The sequence below is a fragment of the Lotus japonicus genome, chromosome 1 (genome assembly GCF_012489685.1).
Source record: "Lotus japonicus ecotype B-129 chromosome 1, LjGifu_v1.2".
NCBI classification, from domain to species: domain Eukaryota; kingdom Viridiplantae; phylum Streptophyta; class Magnoliopsida; order Fabales; family Fabaceae; genus Lotus; species Lotus japonicus.
The window spans coordinates 95,752,922-95,770,371 of NC_080041.1; the positions used below are offsets into that span (position 1 = coordinate 95,752,922).

Consider the following 17,450-nt stretch of genomic DNA (forward strand, 5'->3'; position numbering starts at 1 on the left):
GAGTTTGCTCTGGCTTTATTTTGTAGCCATCTGTTCTTGGTCGATTCAGCTCTCATGGAGATCCTCGGAGTAATTTCCATGGTCCTCCATTTGGAAGAAAGCGTCGCTAGGTTTGAGGGCGGGGACAAGGAGACCCCAGAACCTTCCTTAGTGGAAGAAGAAAGCTCCCTTGTGGAGTAGAATGCACTCTTCTTAGCTAAGCCTCTTGGTCTTCGTTAAGGTCAAAACCCTTGATATGACTCTTTTACTTTCAAGAACTCGTATCCCTTAAAACCATCCATTTATAGATAAGATAAATGGAGCATTATCCATTTATAGATGGAGCCTCGACCACAGCTAGGTCTAGAGGGAAGTTATGAGCATTACGTTCATGCATAACTTTCATACCAAGGTTAGCTCGGTTAATAATATCAGCCCAGGTGTTAATTACATGACCTTGACTATCAACTACAAATTGGTTGAAATTGAAAAACCCTAGCAGTGACTCGACATTTTTCTGCCAACATTTCAATAATGCATGATGATGGTGGACCAATTTAATTGGGCCGTATCTTCATAAATCTTACTGAGCCAACCTTTGTGCCCAACGAGTGGCCCAATAAACATAAACGACACTGCGTCGAAGCGCTTCTTCAGTTGGTAGCTAGCAACTACGACTAGCCATGGCTTCAGCCACCGTGAAACCGCTTCTCTCGCCGCCGCCGCTGTTGCTGCTACTCCTCCTTCTTCCGTCGCTTCTCCCCATCGCTCTCGCTTACAAACCCGGCGACGTCGTTCCCATGAGCCGCATGGGTCAATACCACTCCGTTCGTCCCCAATTTCCCTTCTCCTTTACCGTGCTTTTCATTCTTCTGCGATCATCCCTTCTCATGCGTCACCGTTTCATCTAACCATTTTCTTTTGCAGTCGAGAACCGTGTGGCAGGACCTCATTGGCCGCCATTGCCCCATCTTCGCAGTGAATCGTGAGGTGCGCATCTTCTGAGTTGGTAAAATTAGGTTTTCGCAGTGAATCGTTAGGTTTTTATTGATTTTTTCTATATGAGTATTCCGATTTGTAATTGGTTGTTTTTGGGGATTGGATTTGTAGGTGTTGATGCCCTTACCCAAGCCCACAGGTTACACTGGTGCTGATCCGTATAAAATGTGAGGAACTTTTCTTCTTTATATTCTGTTTCGAAACAATGTTTGGATTTGCTTAATTCTTAGGAAAAAATTTGCACCATTTTTGTCCTATAAGCTCTCTTGGAGAGGTTTTAATTAGAACCGTAAGTTAATCCAAATGAGCACTAGGTAAGAACTAGTTTGAAGGAAAATGTATTTGATTCAGGTGCATTAATTCAGGAAGTTAGTTAAGAATCGTGTGGCATAGACTGTTTATAAAATGAAGATTTATAGTACAAATGCAATTCAGCATGGATGATTGCGAAGAAGATATGGGAGTTCTTTATAACATTTTTATACAAGAATTTCTTCGGACTAAGTAGTTTATAGTAGTAGTTACGGTTATTATGTTGCAGGATGAATGGTGCTTTCCATTCTAGACTAATTAGGATGGGGAAAACATGTCATTGAAAATGTGGTGGAGAAACCGTATGTTTGAATCAGATGTTGAATTTTAGCTAGCATAAAATGTGTAGTGTGTTAGTAAGATATCGGATTTTCTTGAGGAAAGTTAAAGTTGGAATGGCTGTCACTGAAAATTAAGTGAATAGTTTATCATATTCTGCAGTCTGAACATGATTGAATGAAACTAATTGTACTTGTTATACACAAATGGGGGAGCACATTGTGTTATCTGATTCTATCATTCTCCTCCTGTCCTCCCACTTGAACTACAGAAGGGACATATGGTTATAATATTTTTTTTAAAAAATTATCTGCAGATCATTTCAAGTTGGACGGGAGAAATTTTTCGTCCCATGGCTTCTAGTGGTAAATCGGAAAAGTACAGAGGTTCCCTTGATTGAAGTTGATCTGGTAATTGTATCTAAGACTAGTCATGTAATCAAATTGTGAAATTTATCCAGTTATTGTACTGAATTCTATGAGTTCACTGATGCAAAACAATAAAACAGAGAATTTGCCATTAGAAAATGAATTAATTGGAATTTTAATTTTACAGAGGTATTCAGGAAGTGATTTTCATGGTGTCACAGCAAAAGTTGTGGATATGCCTCATCACTGTATGTTGTTCTTCTCTAATTATTTAATTTTTATAAACATCTTGTTCCTTAGATAGAGACTGCTCACTTGGGTTTGTGACCTGCCACATTCTCCCTTAATGTGTTGGAAATTAAAGGATTGTGCTTATAAACTGTTTGTGGACCTAAAAGCAATTTTATTTTATGTTGCAAAATTTAATATGAAATTTGTCAATGTTTAACTATCGTAATTTTCATTTCCCCTAATTTTAATTTTATTTATTTATTTTTCATGAGATGTTCATTCTACTTATAAAGTACCCTAGCTTTTGATTACTTTTGGTTATATAACATTGAGCGCTTTTATTGTGCTTACAACTTTTGGTTTGGATTTACAGATGTTGAAATTCATCCTGAGATTCGTAAACAATTCTGGGATGCCGAGCATTGGCCAAAGCATATACTTGTGCGATATACATGGTTGGTGTTATTTCATTGTAGCTATATAGATTCATAATTCATTTAGTTTATTAGTTGAACTAATTTTACTGCTAGTTAAGTTGGTTCATCCAATTTTCTGGCATTTGAGCAGGTGGGTTTATAATATTAGGAAACTTCATAGGTTTTCGGGCTTTGCTAGTAGTGTTATTTGGGTGAACTTTTATAAGTTGTGCAAAACTAGTACTTGACTAAATGTTACAATGGATGTTAGACACTACGGACAAGATGGGATTAGGAAGAAAGTATTTGAAAGAAAGTTGGTTAGCTGTCATTATGGAAAAGATGATAGAGTGTCGCCTTAGGTGGTTTGAATATGTGTGGAGAAGACCTATAGAAACACTAGTAAGGAAAGTCTATTAAATGGAGGATACCTCAATGGTTAGAGGTAGAGGAAGATCAAGGAAACTATAGGTCTAATCATTAAGATGGATTTATGCTATGTTTGGTTAAATTGATTAGAAAGAAATAGGTGGGAAATTAATTAGACATTTGTATGGTTTGGCATGAGAGAAATAGTAAAGAATTTAAAGAGAAAGAAATATGATAGTCTCTTTACACTTGTGTTGCTGAGAAAAATCGGAAGAAAAAAATTTGTTTTTTGCTCGATAAAAGTATCCCATTCCAGTAATCGATTACCAGTTGATATGATAGGAGAAATCAATTACTTTTAAAAGTGATATGGGAAAGGAAGACAGCATAGTAAAAGTATATAATCATACCAACTAATGCCATTTTTCTTTGCATAGTGAAGAGGGAAAACGTAATGTGAGTCCCACCAGTTTCCATCACTTTCTTCTCAAATTCTCTCCTACCAAACACGAGGTTGTGAGACTCGTTTTGGGTTAGGTAGACTCGACTCGTCGAGTTGACGTGTAGATAAGAGTCTACGAAAAATGAAAAAAAAAATTACTTAATAAAACCTGTCATGGTGTAGAAAGATAACCTACTAGGACATGAAGGAGACATTAACCAAATAAATTCAACATTCAACTTCATAAAAAAGCAAAGTTCAAAAAACCACATTAATATAGTGAAATATTACTTAGTACATCTCATAAAACACGCACAAATAACCAATGTAACAAAGAACATAATAACAACTCAGTAACATAAACATATCTACTCAGCCACTGTGTGACAGCAAGGAAGAGAACAGTAGAAACACTGAATAGTGAATAGCACAGATCTTGGTTTCCTAAAACTAAATACAATAAAACAGAGGCATGTAAAGGGGAGAAAAATTCAACAAATGTAAGAAGGAGAAGAAGGCTAGAAGAAGGTGGAGGGCATGGTAGTCCGGCGACACAAACAGGATTTTTACTGTTGTTGGAGAAGCTTCAGGTGACGGAGCACTTGTCTCTTGGTGGAGCAAAACCCTAGCGAAGGAGGAGCAAATCCAGGTGGCAGGGCAGTTATAGTGGCAGGGCAGTTATGGTGGCAGAGCATCTCTCTCTCTCTCTCTCTCTCTCTCTCTCTCTCTCTCTCTCTCTCTCTCTCTCCCTGGTCGGGATTCATTTTTGAGCTCCAATAGGGTTCCAAGCGAGCTCAACTAAAGAGAGAATGGTACAAAGTACCCTGCTAAACCAAACTCAGCCATTTTAGGTTAGGTTTTAGGGCAAGACCAGATTTCTCTTCAGACTCACAATCTCGGAGCAGAATCGGTAGTCTATCAAATTCTGACTGAGTCTGCCTGATTCTGACCAAGTCAAGGAATAATCGATTATGCATCCAAGTTAACCAAACACCCACGTACCGGAAAATCTCTTCAAGCTCTCTGCTCCCCGATTCTTTCCTCTCAACTTCTACCCTACCAATCAATAGCTAAGATTTAAATGGTCTGTCATTAATGATAGAACATTATGACGTATTTGATCCATATAGCTGATTTCATCTAGTAGGAAAAGATTTTTGTTATTGGTTTTGTTGTGCACTAGTACTTGACCTAGAATGTCAATCCTAAAAGGAGTATGAGTTAGCATTTTGCACACTTTGAAGTATAATATTGATTTTTTAGATTTTGACTTCGAATGGTATGTTTTTGTCATTCAGCATTTTAAATATTATAATTTTGTGGGGGAAATGCTGAGTATGCATTGTGAAATATTTCAGGAAGGAGCATTCAGAAATAGATGTAACTTCAGGATTTTATGTTCTGTTCGGTTCAGGTAAATAAATACCTTTCTTCTTTTTCTAAAATATACCTTTCTTTGGTAAAACCAAAATCTCTTTTTAGCGTTCATATCAGTATTCTTGCATAATTAACTTTCCTTCTGCTTCACCAATAAATGAGTGCATGTTTTGGAGCCCATATTTTTCAGGTTTAGTAACGACAAATATACCTGGCCTTGGCTGTGGCCGAATTTGTTTTCAATTCATGTAGTGTTAGTGATTATAAAATTTCATGAATCCATGTTTCTTTATCCAAGGATTGAAATATTCGATTTCAATGGAATGGATACATTAACTTGTAAATGAGCTAGTTGCATTTTCCCGAGATGTTGAATTTTTGTTTCTACTGCTTATATGTCCATGGATGTGTCCAGGGCTGATGTTGTCTTTCATCCTCTCAATCTACATTCTGCAATCATCCCGGGACAAATTGGAAAGGTAATTTTTTTTATTTTTTGTTCAAGCTTGTAAGTAAACGATTCTTGTGTTACTTATTCATGGCCATAATGTCTTGCTCTTTAAATTCCTAGATTTGTAAGGGAAACGGTTGCAGAAAGCAACGTGCCTATTGGAGAGATAGCAAAGGTTGAATGATGCATTCCTAGTGCCACTTATACAATACTGTCTTATTGTATTCATGAATTGTCAAAGAACAGTTCGGGATGAGAAGTTCTTGCATGCCCAGATATGAACAATAACTTGTTTCCATGATGAAAGGGGTCAGTGTGAATTGAAGTGGATAAATTTTTTTGACAGGGAGTTGTGAAGTGAATAGCAGTAAAAGGTGAGAGCTTGGATGTATTACAATTTATAGGGAAGTCTGTATTGTAACACTGTATTAGGTGAAATGCTTCAAAGACACTACAAAAATTTAAATGTAGCGTTTTATTTTAAACTGATTAAGCAATCTTTTGAACCTTGCTATTAATTTTGCTGATTGCTATCCACTCTTGAAGAAAATATTCTTTTTTTGTAGATGAAAATTTTGGTCCCTGAATTTCTAATTTGTGAAAATTGAGTTCGTTTGTCAATTGTCATCCAATTTCTAACAGAGTTCGCCTATGTGGACTTTACTAATGATGTGGTCTGTTAATTTCGCTACATTTATATCCTTCCCTTACAAATCCCTCACCCTTTCCATCCAAGCTTCCCGAGCCGCTGGAAACTCTTCTCACAATGCCCACCAAACCGCCACACAGGCCATACTTTCTCAAACCCTAAAGAGGGTGTTTTTTCTATTTTGATTGGTTACCTTTTCCCCCATGATTCCTCAACCCCACCCCTGATTTGTCACAAGACTACACATTCCTCTGCAACAGAGCTCATAGGATGAACGTTATGGATAGATGTGTGAGAAAGAGGGAGCAAGCACGTGAGTTGTGAGGGATCAGAACTTTAGGTGGCTCTCCTTGGGTTGTGGTGGTTCTAGTTAGGAGTTTGGTGGGGGTTCAGTTGTAACTGCGGTGGGTTATGACCTGGTGGGTAGCTGGGGTATTGTTGAAATTCTAGGACCCTAATTAACCTTTGCCACCTCCACCTTACCTTGAAAAATCCCATGAATCTTCAAAAATCATAGAGATGAGTTTGAAGGGAGTGGCGGTGGGATGGAGGAGGAGGAAGAGGAAGGCTACAACAGTAGTGGCTGTGGGAGTGAAGAACGTTGCCAGCAAGGGTCGCAGCAACAACAACTCCACCATGATAGGCCTTTGACCCTTCGCTAGGGGTGGAAGCAGAAGGAAAAAAAGGGGTGAACATTCTCACTGTCAAAATCAAAATTTTCCACTCCATGACTGAACCTAGCAATGGCATCCAATTGATTTATTTATTCTTCAATGTATTTTTTTTTAGAGTTAAACAGAATGATTTATTAATAAAAAGGGGACGGTGAAACCATCCAGTACACATACATTCAAATTAGATCCATAGTTCAAATTAATTATATCCCTAAAATTTAAATATGAGTGCAAATTAAATATCTAATTGAAATAATTATCTCTTAATTTTAGTCATTTAATTTCTATATTTAAATAAAATTCAAAATATTATCTTATATTTCATTTAATTTCTATATGTCTTTTATCGTCAAAATCTTAAACTTAACTTTTCTGATAATGATTATAACTTATAATTTCATACCTTATTCTTTTATGAGTACATTGGAATAATAAATTACCTCCTTCAGGAATTGAATCCTAAATCTTCCCCTCCCCAACCCATATGTCATCAGCTTTTACCACATGAGCTATTCTTTAGGGACATCTATACCTTATTCTTAAAAAACATCTTTCATTTTAGAGAAGATAAATTATTTTTCTTTTGTTCAAATTTAAGTTATATTATCCATTAATTAAACAGAGGTGGCGATGTGGAGAAAGTAGGAATATAAAAGAAACTCGAAATTGATAAGTAAATATGAAACCACAGAAGATATGTAACTATATCTTTCATAATTCAAAAAAAAAGCCTTTTTTTTGAACTAAAAATAAAATAAAAAATGAAGCCTTCTATCAAATAAAAAATGAAGCCTTCTAACATTGAAACAAATAATTATTATCAGCCCGCAAGAATCAGAGTCAGAGTTAAAACACAAACATGATATTTCTGATAATCAAAACAATCTCTTAGTAAAGTCTAATGATATTTTATGAGAGGAAAAAGTGAGATATTCAATAATTTTTCATACTAACGACGATAGAAAAAAAAAGAGTGAGATTGCTAACCACTCTATATTTTATATATCTTAATAGCTTTTGAATCTGAACACATTCCTTTAATTTCCAAACTAATTCCAAACACACAAAAAAGATAAACCGGTTGAAAAAAAGTTGACCCCGAAGATAATTTTTTTAGTTTTAAGAAGATAATGATATATTAATTAATGATATCTCTTAATTATTTTATCATAATTCCAAAATAAGATAAAATAAAACAACTGAAAAACCTGTATATATAGTGTGTAAGTTCCTGCTTGAAACCTCACACATTCTAAGCTTCCCTAATTTCTTTCTCTCTCGTTCTCTCTTTGAGTGTTGTGCTATTCTGCTGAAGAAAAACCTTCAATAACAATGTCTACAGCTCGTACCGTTATTGGCATTATAGGTTCGTTCCTTCATCTCTTTGATTTTGCATGTGTCTCTCACCGCCACCTTTGAGTCTCATTTAATTTTAACCTTCTATATATTATCATAATTTTGATTTGTTTGGAGTGCACAATGCTAATGAAGTTTCTTGCTAGCGTTCTGATGATCAGTTTAACTCTTGTATGCAGGCAATGTCATCTCTTTTGGCTTATTCTTCTCACCAGCGTAAAATCTCTATCTTTATGATTTATTTGTTGTTGGTTTCTCTATTTTATAATTTCCTATTTTTATGCATGAATTTCTCAAACTAGTGACTTGATCAATGAATTGCAGTCCAACGTTCTACAAGATTATAAAGAAGAAGGATGTGGAGGAGTTCAAGCCAGATCCTTACTTAGCTACGTTGCTGAATTGCGCGTTTTGGGTATTTTATGGATTACCTTTCGTGCACCCGAACAGCCTTCTAGTGGTTACCATCAATGGTGTTGGCCTCTTATTCGAAGTTGTCTACCTTGCCCTATTTTTTACCTATGCCACCAACAAAGGACGGGTGCGTATGTTTAAATTTTTTTTTATCTGCGCTTGCTTATTTAATATGAGGTTGTCTAAAAACTCATCATCCAATCATGTTGGAGATAAGTGGGTTGAAAATAAATTAAAAAATAAAATATAGAAATTTCAACTCATTTATTTTCAATATGATTGGATGATACGTTATTTAACCCAAACTTTCTCATGACTCATTTAGACAACCTCATTTAATATATGTTCATTTAATTATTTTTCACTCATGTATATTTTCCCTAATTTCAGAAAAAGGTGCTATATTGGCTTCTCGCCGAGGCTGTGTTCTTTGGTGTTATTGTTGGTGTTACATTGGGGCTTAGGCACGGAACTCACGATCGATCGTTAGTGGTTGGCATTGTATGCGATATCTTCAATATTTTGATGTATATCTCTCCACTTACAATCATGGTATGTTTTTTTTTTCATCTTAAACCTTAGTGTATTGTTTCATCTCTCTCTCTCTCTATATATATGTTTTCAATCTAACTTATCCATACCTTTGGCATATATGATATAATTAACAGGCACAGGTTATAAGAACTAAAAGTGTGAAATACATGCCGTTCTGGCTCTCTTTGGCTAACTTCCTTAATGGTGTCTGCTGGACATCATATGCTCTACTGCACCCCTTTGACCTTTATGTCCTGGTAACTAGATTCATAATTCTTTACTTTTTACTCATACAGATAACGAGCCTCTTTTAATATGGAACAAATATATTTATATTTTCTTTATAAGAATTATGTTTCAATAAGTGTGTTTTGGTCTGCATTCAAACGAGTTATATTTCTCTTTATTAATTTTTCTTTTACCTTTAATTTTATATTCTTGCAGATCTCCAACAGTATTGGATCAGTTTCTGGACTTGTTCAGCTCATACTATTTTCTTACTACTACTTCTTCGGAGTAAAGGATGATAGCACAACTGAGAATGATGCTTCCAAGCCAACTGAGAATGCTTCCAAGCCAACTGATATTAGTCCAGTTTGATGAACCTCGGATATATAATTTTTCTTTATTCTTCATGCTTTTTTTCATTCTAGATTTTATACTTTTAAGTAGTAGATGATAAATAGCACAACGTTTTATAGGTCTATTTTTTTATGAATAGTTGAGAAGTCTGGTACAGATTTCTTATAGGCTGTTTTTTTCTTCTTTAAAATAAATATCAAGTTATTTTTTGTTGTCAATTTCGTTTAAAAGGATATAGCTTTAAGTTATCCAGTTTAATTTCCACATTAGGTAGTAATTAATTATCTATATACTAGTGTTTTTTACCAGCGCGTTGCACGGGAAATTTGTCTATTGTATTTGATACATCGATTAATATTTTAAATTATAAAATATTTAAAATGCTAAGAATGTAAGAACAATCATAATAAAGATGTAGATATTTAAAGAGCACAAATTTAGACACTCAATTCTAGTATTTTGTAAGCATACACTGAATAGACTAATATAAAGATTTTGAAAAACACAAAAGTTATTAGGCCAAAATATTTAAGTTTTGCATATATGAGGTATAACTGAATTTTGTTTGCCTTAAGGTTTTGAGTGACAAATGTGGTGTCCAATCTACTTTGGTGTGCTCTGTGCTCATGTAAGCCATGATCCCCAGTTTATCCGCAAGGAAGTGATGCCAACAACCTTTGATGCTTTGTTTGACATGATTTACAATAAATAAAAAACTGAATTTTGGTTGCGAAGATATATACTTGTGTTGCATAAAGGGTATTGCTTTTGTGTTTTAGATATGTAACAATACATAAATATATAATTATTGTTTACATTATTAAAAATACACTTAAGTTATATAAAAATGTTTTTTTTAACTATGTGTACACATTTTTCATTTATCATGTAAAATGTTCCTTCCCGAGAGATCTCATAACTCGAATATGTTAGCACTAATAAATTTAGGTCATAAATCTATAGTACATATGTATTCATATTTTTTATTCCTCATACTATTTTAACTATCAAACTATTATAGTTATATACATATATAAATATACCCTCTTAAATTTTTTTAAAAATACTAAAATTAATTATATTAATTTTTTTCTATTAATTTTAACACAATCATTTTCATATAAAATATCCCTTCGTGGAAGACGTTTACTCCTTCCAACACCATGTCCAAGAACTACGAAATTCAACAACATAGAGTATGCTCTTCGTATCTAGCATTTTACTCTGTATGCTTACCTGACATTCTTTTTTCTATGCTTTACTTCGAGTGAAACCCAACACAAGTCAAACCTTCTAATGTGATTTCAGGTAACAATATAATAAAATATAGAACCTTCAAACATCTCGTCCTACAAATCTCAAATTATAATATTCATATATGATTGCTCAATCCTAAGTTCTTGGCCATATCTAAAAGAAATGAGTCATGTTTATCTCAACTACTCTTATGGTAAGAGCCCTTTTAAGCCAACATATGCATGTCGCGCTCAGTAGTACCTGCAGGTACTTGATCTTCAAGTTCTTGTTTGAATTGTTAAGAGCCTCTCTTGGTGGCTCAAGGAGGAGACCTTCAAGACCGTTTAAAGAAGCTCCCTTGGTCAATCTTGAAAACTGGCAAAGCTTCCTCTTGGGTGAAAAATCCACCAAACACTTATTGTCAGACCAATTTTCCCCAATGCTACAAAGATTGAGCCATACCTCCTAGAGTTTGAAATAAGGTGGTTAGTTAAGCTTAAATATCACCCAAAAGCAAACCTAGAGTTTGATATTTGAAAAAAGTAAAATATCACATTTCACAGGGCATGACCTCAATTAAATCATTTCTCAAAAGCTGTTATAAAACAAAGCCTTAAATCTCAATCAAAGCTTGAATCAAATATTCACACCAGATTAGTAATTACTATTTTTATAACCTTAGTTTTATCAGTGCAAGAAAAACCAAAAACATATAGCATAAAAAGATGTAGCACAAACAAAAGGTTTTAAAGACATAAAAATATAATTCGATTGAATTTCTAGTTTGACATCTTTTGGCACCAGATTTGGATCAAGCAACCCATCATTTACACAAAAACTTAAAAGGGTACAACACAAAGCATATAAAATACTGCATTTATCGGGATTTATAAATAAATTTGAAATCTGTAATAAGTGACAAATCCAACAATATTCACAAATCCAATTTTGAAAATATGAAGTGTGGGCAAATTTACCAAAATTTAAAAGCAAGAGTTACCAAAGTTACCAATAGAAAAGTCTCAGCGATGAACTCTATACTATTTTCAAATATTCATGCTCTGAAATCTCTTTATTCAATAAGAGGAAGACATTCCCAGAATCATAGAAAGGGAAACATAAAATGATTATTTAAAACCAATCAGAATATACTTTTGCTGAAAAATCACCACATAATATCAACGAATAGTGTAAAGAAGCCAAAACTTAGGCATATGTAAAAAATTCAGATATTTTGAAGAAAACAGAAAATATAGGATCTCTAAATCCTGATTAAATAGGTAACCTGCTGCTAGCACATTCTAATCCTGATTTCTTGCAATAAAGAAACTAACTCAGCATCCACCTCTATGGACAGTTTTTGAAATAAATCAATAGATTGGCATGTCACTATATAAATACATATTCAACATAGCAGGGGAACACGTCTACATACTCCATGGATTGAACAAAAGAAGTTATTAAACAAATTAAGAATTGAAAGAGGACGCGCTGTTAACATTATATATCAGGTAAGATAGTGAGTGATTAATATATAGTAAAAGATGCCAGACAGAAAGAGCTAGAGCATGGTACCTTTCTCTTTTAGTAATAGTCCGAGAGAGCAATTATTCCAATCAATTACCATAAACTGTCAAATCCCCTGAAACAAAAAGAGCAAATAAAAGGCAGTCTAAAATTGATGAATTTCACTTTCTTTTATTGTGACTTGAGAGGGACTTTTCTTAGCAAAAATGAAGAGGAAGGGAAACATAAAATGATTATTTTAGGCCAATCATATTTTAAGCAAGCTCCAAAGCAGTAATTGTTGTGAACATGAAACACATGAGCAGCACCCCTGTAGCATCCATTGACATTAATTTACACGATATCTAGCTGAACTTTATGTTATTTGTCCTATATAAAAATATGTACCACCCTAAAGGGCCATCCTGCACAAAACCAAAAGAGCTATAAAATGAAAAGCTGCATAGAATACTCAAATAATCTATAAAAAACTATTGCTAAATGTTGTTCCATTCCATCCAACATGAGCAGCACCCCTGTAGCATCCATTGACATTAATTTACACGATATCTAGTTGAAGTTTATGTACCACCCTAAAGGGTCATCCTGCCCAAAACCAAAAGGGCTATAAAATGAAAAGCTGCATAGAATAGTCAAATACCTATAAAAAACTATTGCTAAATGTTGTTCCATTCCATCCGGTCTATGGATAACCTGTTTGTAGTACCATCCTGCTTTAACAATGTCAGAGACATTATTCACAATTATGAGATTTGTTCTCTTTAAAGTACTAATCCCACATGCACCAAGGACTGATTCTACAATGTTCAATGAAGAACTTGGTAGGGTTGGTAAAGCTTTGCCGCAACTTCAATAGTCAAATTCTTGAACCCTACTTATATAGTTGGAGCTTTGCTCCCAAGTCCAAAGGGAATAGAAATAATCAATCAGTTTAAATCATCTGTGTATTTTATTGGCGTAAAATATATGCTTCAATGATTTGATTTTATTCTTCTAAAAGTTATTACAGGACATAAACAGCAGCTAAAAGGTTAGCCTCAAAGTGAATGCTTCACTGTTGCAGTTAAAAGGTTGGCCTCAAAGTGAAAATCTTGACACATAGCTACATAAACAAAGGACATAAAAGAAGTAAAAAATGAAGCTCTGCTGCCTTAAACCACATTGTTAGAGAAAGAGAAAAGCAAATTAAAAAATTAACAAAAAACAACAGCAAAAAATAAACAAAAATGCAGTCTAAATGGCAAAACAAAGAGAAACTAAACTCCAGTGTACATAATTAGCATTATTTAGAAGAAAAAATCATACCACAACATGTAGATGTTACCTTTAACCTTATAATTATCAATCAATAAATTAAGTAAAAAAGCATAGTATCAATAACAGAGGAGCATAAGTTTAAGAAATTAAATAACCTTATAATTTCTTTAACCTATTTTATTATATAGCTCCTTTAACTATATAAACTAATCAAGCAATAAGGCATATGGAGTTAACATTCTAAAAGAGAAAATTTAACTAATATAGTCATTGATATGATGTATAGTAGTTTCATGAAAGACAAACTAAAGAAATTAAAAATTCTTACTTCTTTTCAATGACCAAACACAACAAATTAGAGATCAAAATAAATGAGAATGAAACAGAAGGAATGGTGGAGTATCTGCAAGCATCTATGACTGAGATCATTCAGGTTAGTAAAAAGAGGAAGGCCTGCCTTGCATTAATAGCAGTCTGCAGACAAATAAATACAAAAAAAAGTGGGAATTTGCAGGGACCATGCTCTCAAGTTAGTGACGTGTCGCTCCCAGATTAATTCTCACATAATATTTTACATGTAAGCTCTTTCTCCTTGGCCCCACTTGCCACATGTACCCTGATTTTTACTTACCTTATTTCTCCTTAATAAAAAAATACATTTTTAAATTTTAGATTTGATTAGGATTTAGGTTTTTTATTTCTTGATTTTATCTTAATTTATTTTTGATTTATTTTTAGAGTATTAATTAATTTTTATGGTATTTTTATTGAATTTTCGGATTTTTAATTAATTCCGGATTTTATGAGTTTTTATTGTGATTTGCTAGATTTTGCTTCGCATATCTCTTTTATGTTCAAGCTCTCTCAAGGAATACCATAAACATCCTTCTCCTCCCATGTTTGTTCAGTATAAGTCACCTTAGTAAGCTCCTCCAACCATAAAAAGTTGCTCCGACAGCTTTGGGTTTTCGGAACAGAAATGGTAATCTCTACATGACTTTCACCAACCATTATGCACTTGCCCTAATAAAAAAAAAACAAACCATGCTGCAATTTTACACACTCTTCATTGTCCAATGACTTGACCAAATACATGTAGATAAGTATTTATAAAAAAACAGAAGCAAGATTATCACAGTTCCTTGAAACCATCATCTTGTGGCATAGAAGTTCACCAAGAGAAACCTATCTGGACATCTACCTTGCCATTTTTAAATTGTATTAAGGAGTTAACTAAGGTTATGTGCAATTATGAGAAGGAGAAATCAGGGGGATAGATCATGAGAAGGACCAAAAGGAGAAATCAGGGGGTGGTGTAAGTATGGAGTAATGTAGGTCATAAAACATTTATAGTAATTTGACTTTTCAATTACTATCAGAGACATAATCAGGGAATAAAATCAATGATGACTAATAACCAATAGCTAATTTAATCTATAGTGACCACTGCCATCCCCTAAGCTTATGGAAGTCAGAATCATAAAACTTTTTCCCAATGTCGTCCCCTAAGCACATTAACAGTATCACTGCCATACCATTTCGGTGTTTCACTCTTCAAAACAATAAGATTAAAAAATGAAAGAAAACCAAAACACAGGTTCTCAATTGCTGAAATGCTACAGGTTTTTATAATACTAACTACCTCATAAATGAATCAGATAGATAGTGAGCATAAATGATAACTAACCTAATCACTTAATTACAGAGGGACTAAAGTTAAACTAACTAAGCCACTTATCTATCTAAGTCACTGATTTTCGTTTGTGTAACATTGTTTCTGCATCATCCTCTCTATCTGGTTAACTTGTGAAAAAGACAAAAAGAAGATAAAAAGGTCATACTAATAGAGCTTTCTTTAGATACCAATTGTCAAAATTGTTCGGATGTTAAAAATCTCTCCTAACAATTAAAGTAGCAAATAGATATGTAAAGAGTTGTATGAAAGAGGTAAGATAAGTAGGTCAATGTTCAAATTTGCAACAATTAAATACTCATACATCCACCAAAGGTATCTTAATACTGAGGCTTGGCTACGGCAGCCATGGGCATTAGACCAAGATGGAGTAATTGGATTTCTAAATAGGATTAACAACAAAACTTAGGATTCTGAAAAGAGAGAAACATTAGAATGCTCTTCATTTTCACACTTGAAACAAAAAATTTAGGTGCAAAGTATATCAGAAAGTATGAAAGGGGCAGAAAACCTTACATGTTCTCCAATCTTTTTACCAACAATAAAATGGGAAGAATGTTTCACCATCTCAAACAGTTTGCCACCTCTTCTCTGACTCCAGCAATAGTTTCAATAGCTTTTAACATTACATTGTGTTTTCTATCTTTTCTAGCACCATCCTCCAAAAGAAAAAGCTTTGACTTATCCTTGATTCATTCAAGGTGCAAATGCTCTTCATTTTCCTTTGCTCTAAAGAAGAGAGTTCTTCTGAGCATCATGATTAAAAAAAATACAGTCATAAACATTATGATTGCAGAAAATTGGGGAATCCATACGTTTCAAAACATTTTTTTTGGAAAAAGAAAATACAACTTCTTGCAAATGTTCATTAATCATCACATTAAAGAGATAAAAGCTAAATACTCTAGGCCAAAAGAATAATCCAAATTTGCAAAGGCTAGGATTAACACTCATAATACATCACATGATACCTTCCCCCATTTCTTCCTCCATCACATAGTACTCTTTCCCCTCCTCCATCTATTCTTCTTTCTTTGCCTCCATGGCTACTCGTCGGGCAGCAGCAAGTGACCAACAACCACACCTCAAGGAGCAGCAATAAGATAACGACGCCACTATGTAATACAATATATTATTAATAAGATCTCTCACTAAATTGAATGAAGGAATTGAAATAGGAAAAAGTTGTTTGCCACCGCCATTGCTATGTAGCTGTATTGAAATTTTTCTGCACCATGACTTAATAATTGTTAAGTTTTAACATAGCAATTGCATTGGACCACAATAAACAATTGTCACGATTCAAGTTTCACTTTGGCTGGCCAATATAATTAAGTGTGTTGCAATACTATATCAAGAATTCAATGGCTTGTGGGTGGTGAGATATGTGACTTGGTGAGGCATCAGATGCAATCTGTGTTTGTTAGGTTGGGTGAGGGTGAAAAGGTAGGAATTGGTTAGGTGTTTACGGCCTACAGGTTGAGAAGAATTAGGAAATAGGGTTTGATATTTGCTGCTACTATTTCACGAAAAGAAGGAAGAAGAAACAGGGAGAGTCTCACGTGATGTAGCATAAGTATTAATCCCAACCTTTGATTTTTAATAAAATCAATGGCTAAGATTTGGAGTAAGTTTTTTAAGTTACTCATGGAGTAAATGGAGTCCTCCTCTTTTTTTTAGAGATTGTGAACCGGAAGTGGTGGAGCTGGGCGAGGTAGGAGAGGTTGTGGGATGAGAATTCCATGGAGGAGATGGTGGAGGTAGACAGGGTTTTAAGAGGGTTTTTGCTAATGGGATGTATTATTGATTTAAATCACTTATAAGATTTTATTTTTGTTTAAAATGACAGTTTTTTAGGAAATTTTAAGGTTAAAATAAAAGAAGATATAAAATATTTACCCATTGAATATCTTTTTGTTTTTTCCTTCACATGAATCTCTTATAAATGGAACATGATCATGTTGGATTTTATTTATTTTAATATTTAACATAATCACTTGTTTTTTTTAAATTACATATGTAATAAAATCCTGAGTTAATTAAAAATCCAACAATTCAACAAAAATACCATAAAAATTAATTAATACTCTAAAAATAAATAATAAGATAAATTAAGATAAAATCAAGAAATAAACAACCTAAATCCTAATCAAATCTAAATTTTAAAAAGGTACTGAATAAATATAGATAAAAACTATCAAAATCTAGCAAATCACAATAAAAACTCATAAAATCCTGAATTAATTAAAAATCCGAAAATTAATAGGTGGAAAAGCTGACGTGTAAATAATTAAATAGGTGGAAA

At 33.7% G+C, this 17,450-nt stretch overlaps 2 protein-coding genes across 2 annotated transcripts; both read left to right on the forward strand.

Moving 5' to 3' along the window:
- The first annotated feature begins 576 nt into the window (after positions 1 to 576).
- Positions 577 to 5,760, forward strand: LOC130728068 (uncharacterized). Its single transcript, XM_057579403.1, has 9 exons — positions 577 to 806; positions 907 to 969; positions 1,090 to 1,145; positions 1,886 to 1,979; positions 2,125 to 2,185; positions 2,542 to 2,623; positions 4,754 to 4,809; positions 5,188 to 5,251; positions 5,344 to 5,760. The coding sequence occupies exons 1-9, from the start codon at positions 663 to 665 to the stop codon at positions 5,405 to 5,407; spliced, it is 684 nt and encodes a 227-aa protein (XP_057435386.1). The 5' UTR covers positions 577 to 662; the 3' UTR covers positions 5,408 to 5,760.
- Positions 5,761 to 6,391: 631 nt separating this feature from the next.
- On the forward strand, positions 6,392 to 9,450 carry LOC130713297 (bidirectional sugar transporter SWEET5-like). Its single transcript, XM_057563077.1, has 7 exons — positions 6,392 to 6,485; positions 7,862 to 7,912; positions 8,082 to 8,118; positions 8,227 to 8,443; positions 8,707 to 8,868; positions 8,985 to 9,107; positions 9,295 to 9,450. The coding sequence occupies exons 1-7, from the start codon at positions 6,392 to 6,394 to the stop codon at positions 9,448 to 9,450; spliced, it is 840 nt and encodes a 279-aa protein (XP_057419060.1).
- Positions 9,451 to 17,450: the final 8,000 nt, after the last annotated feature.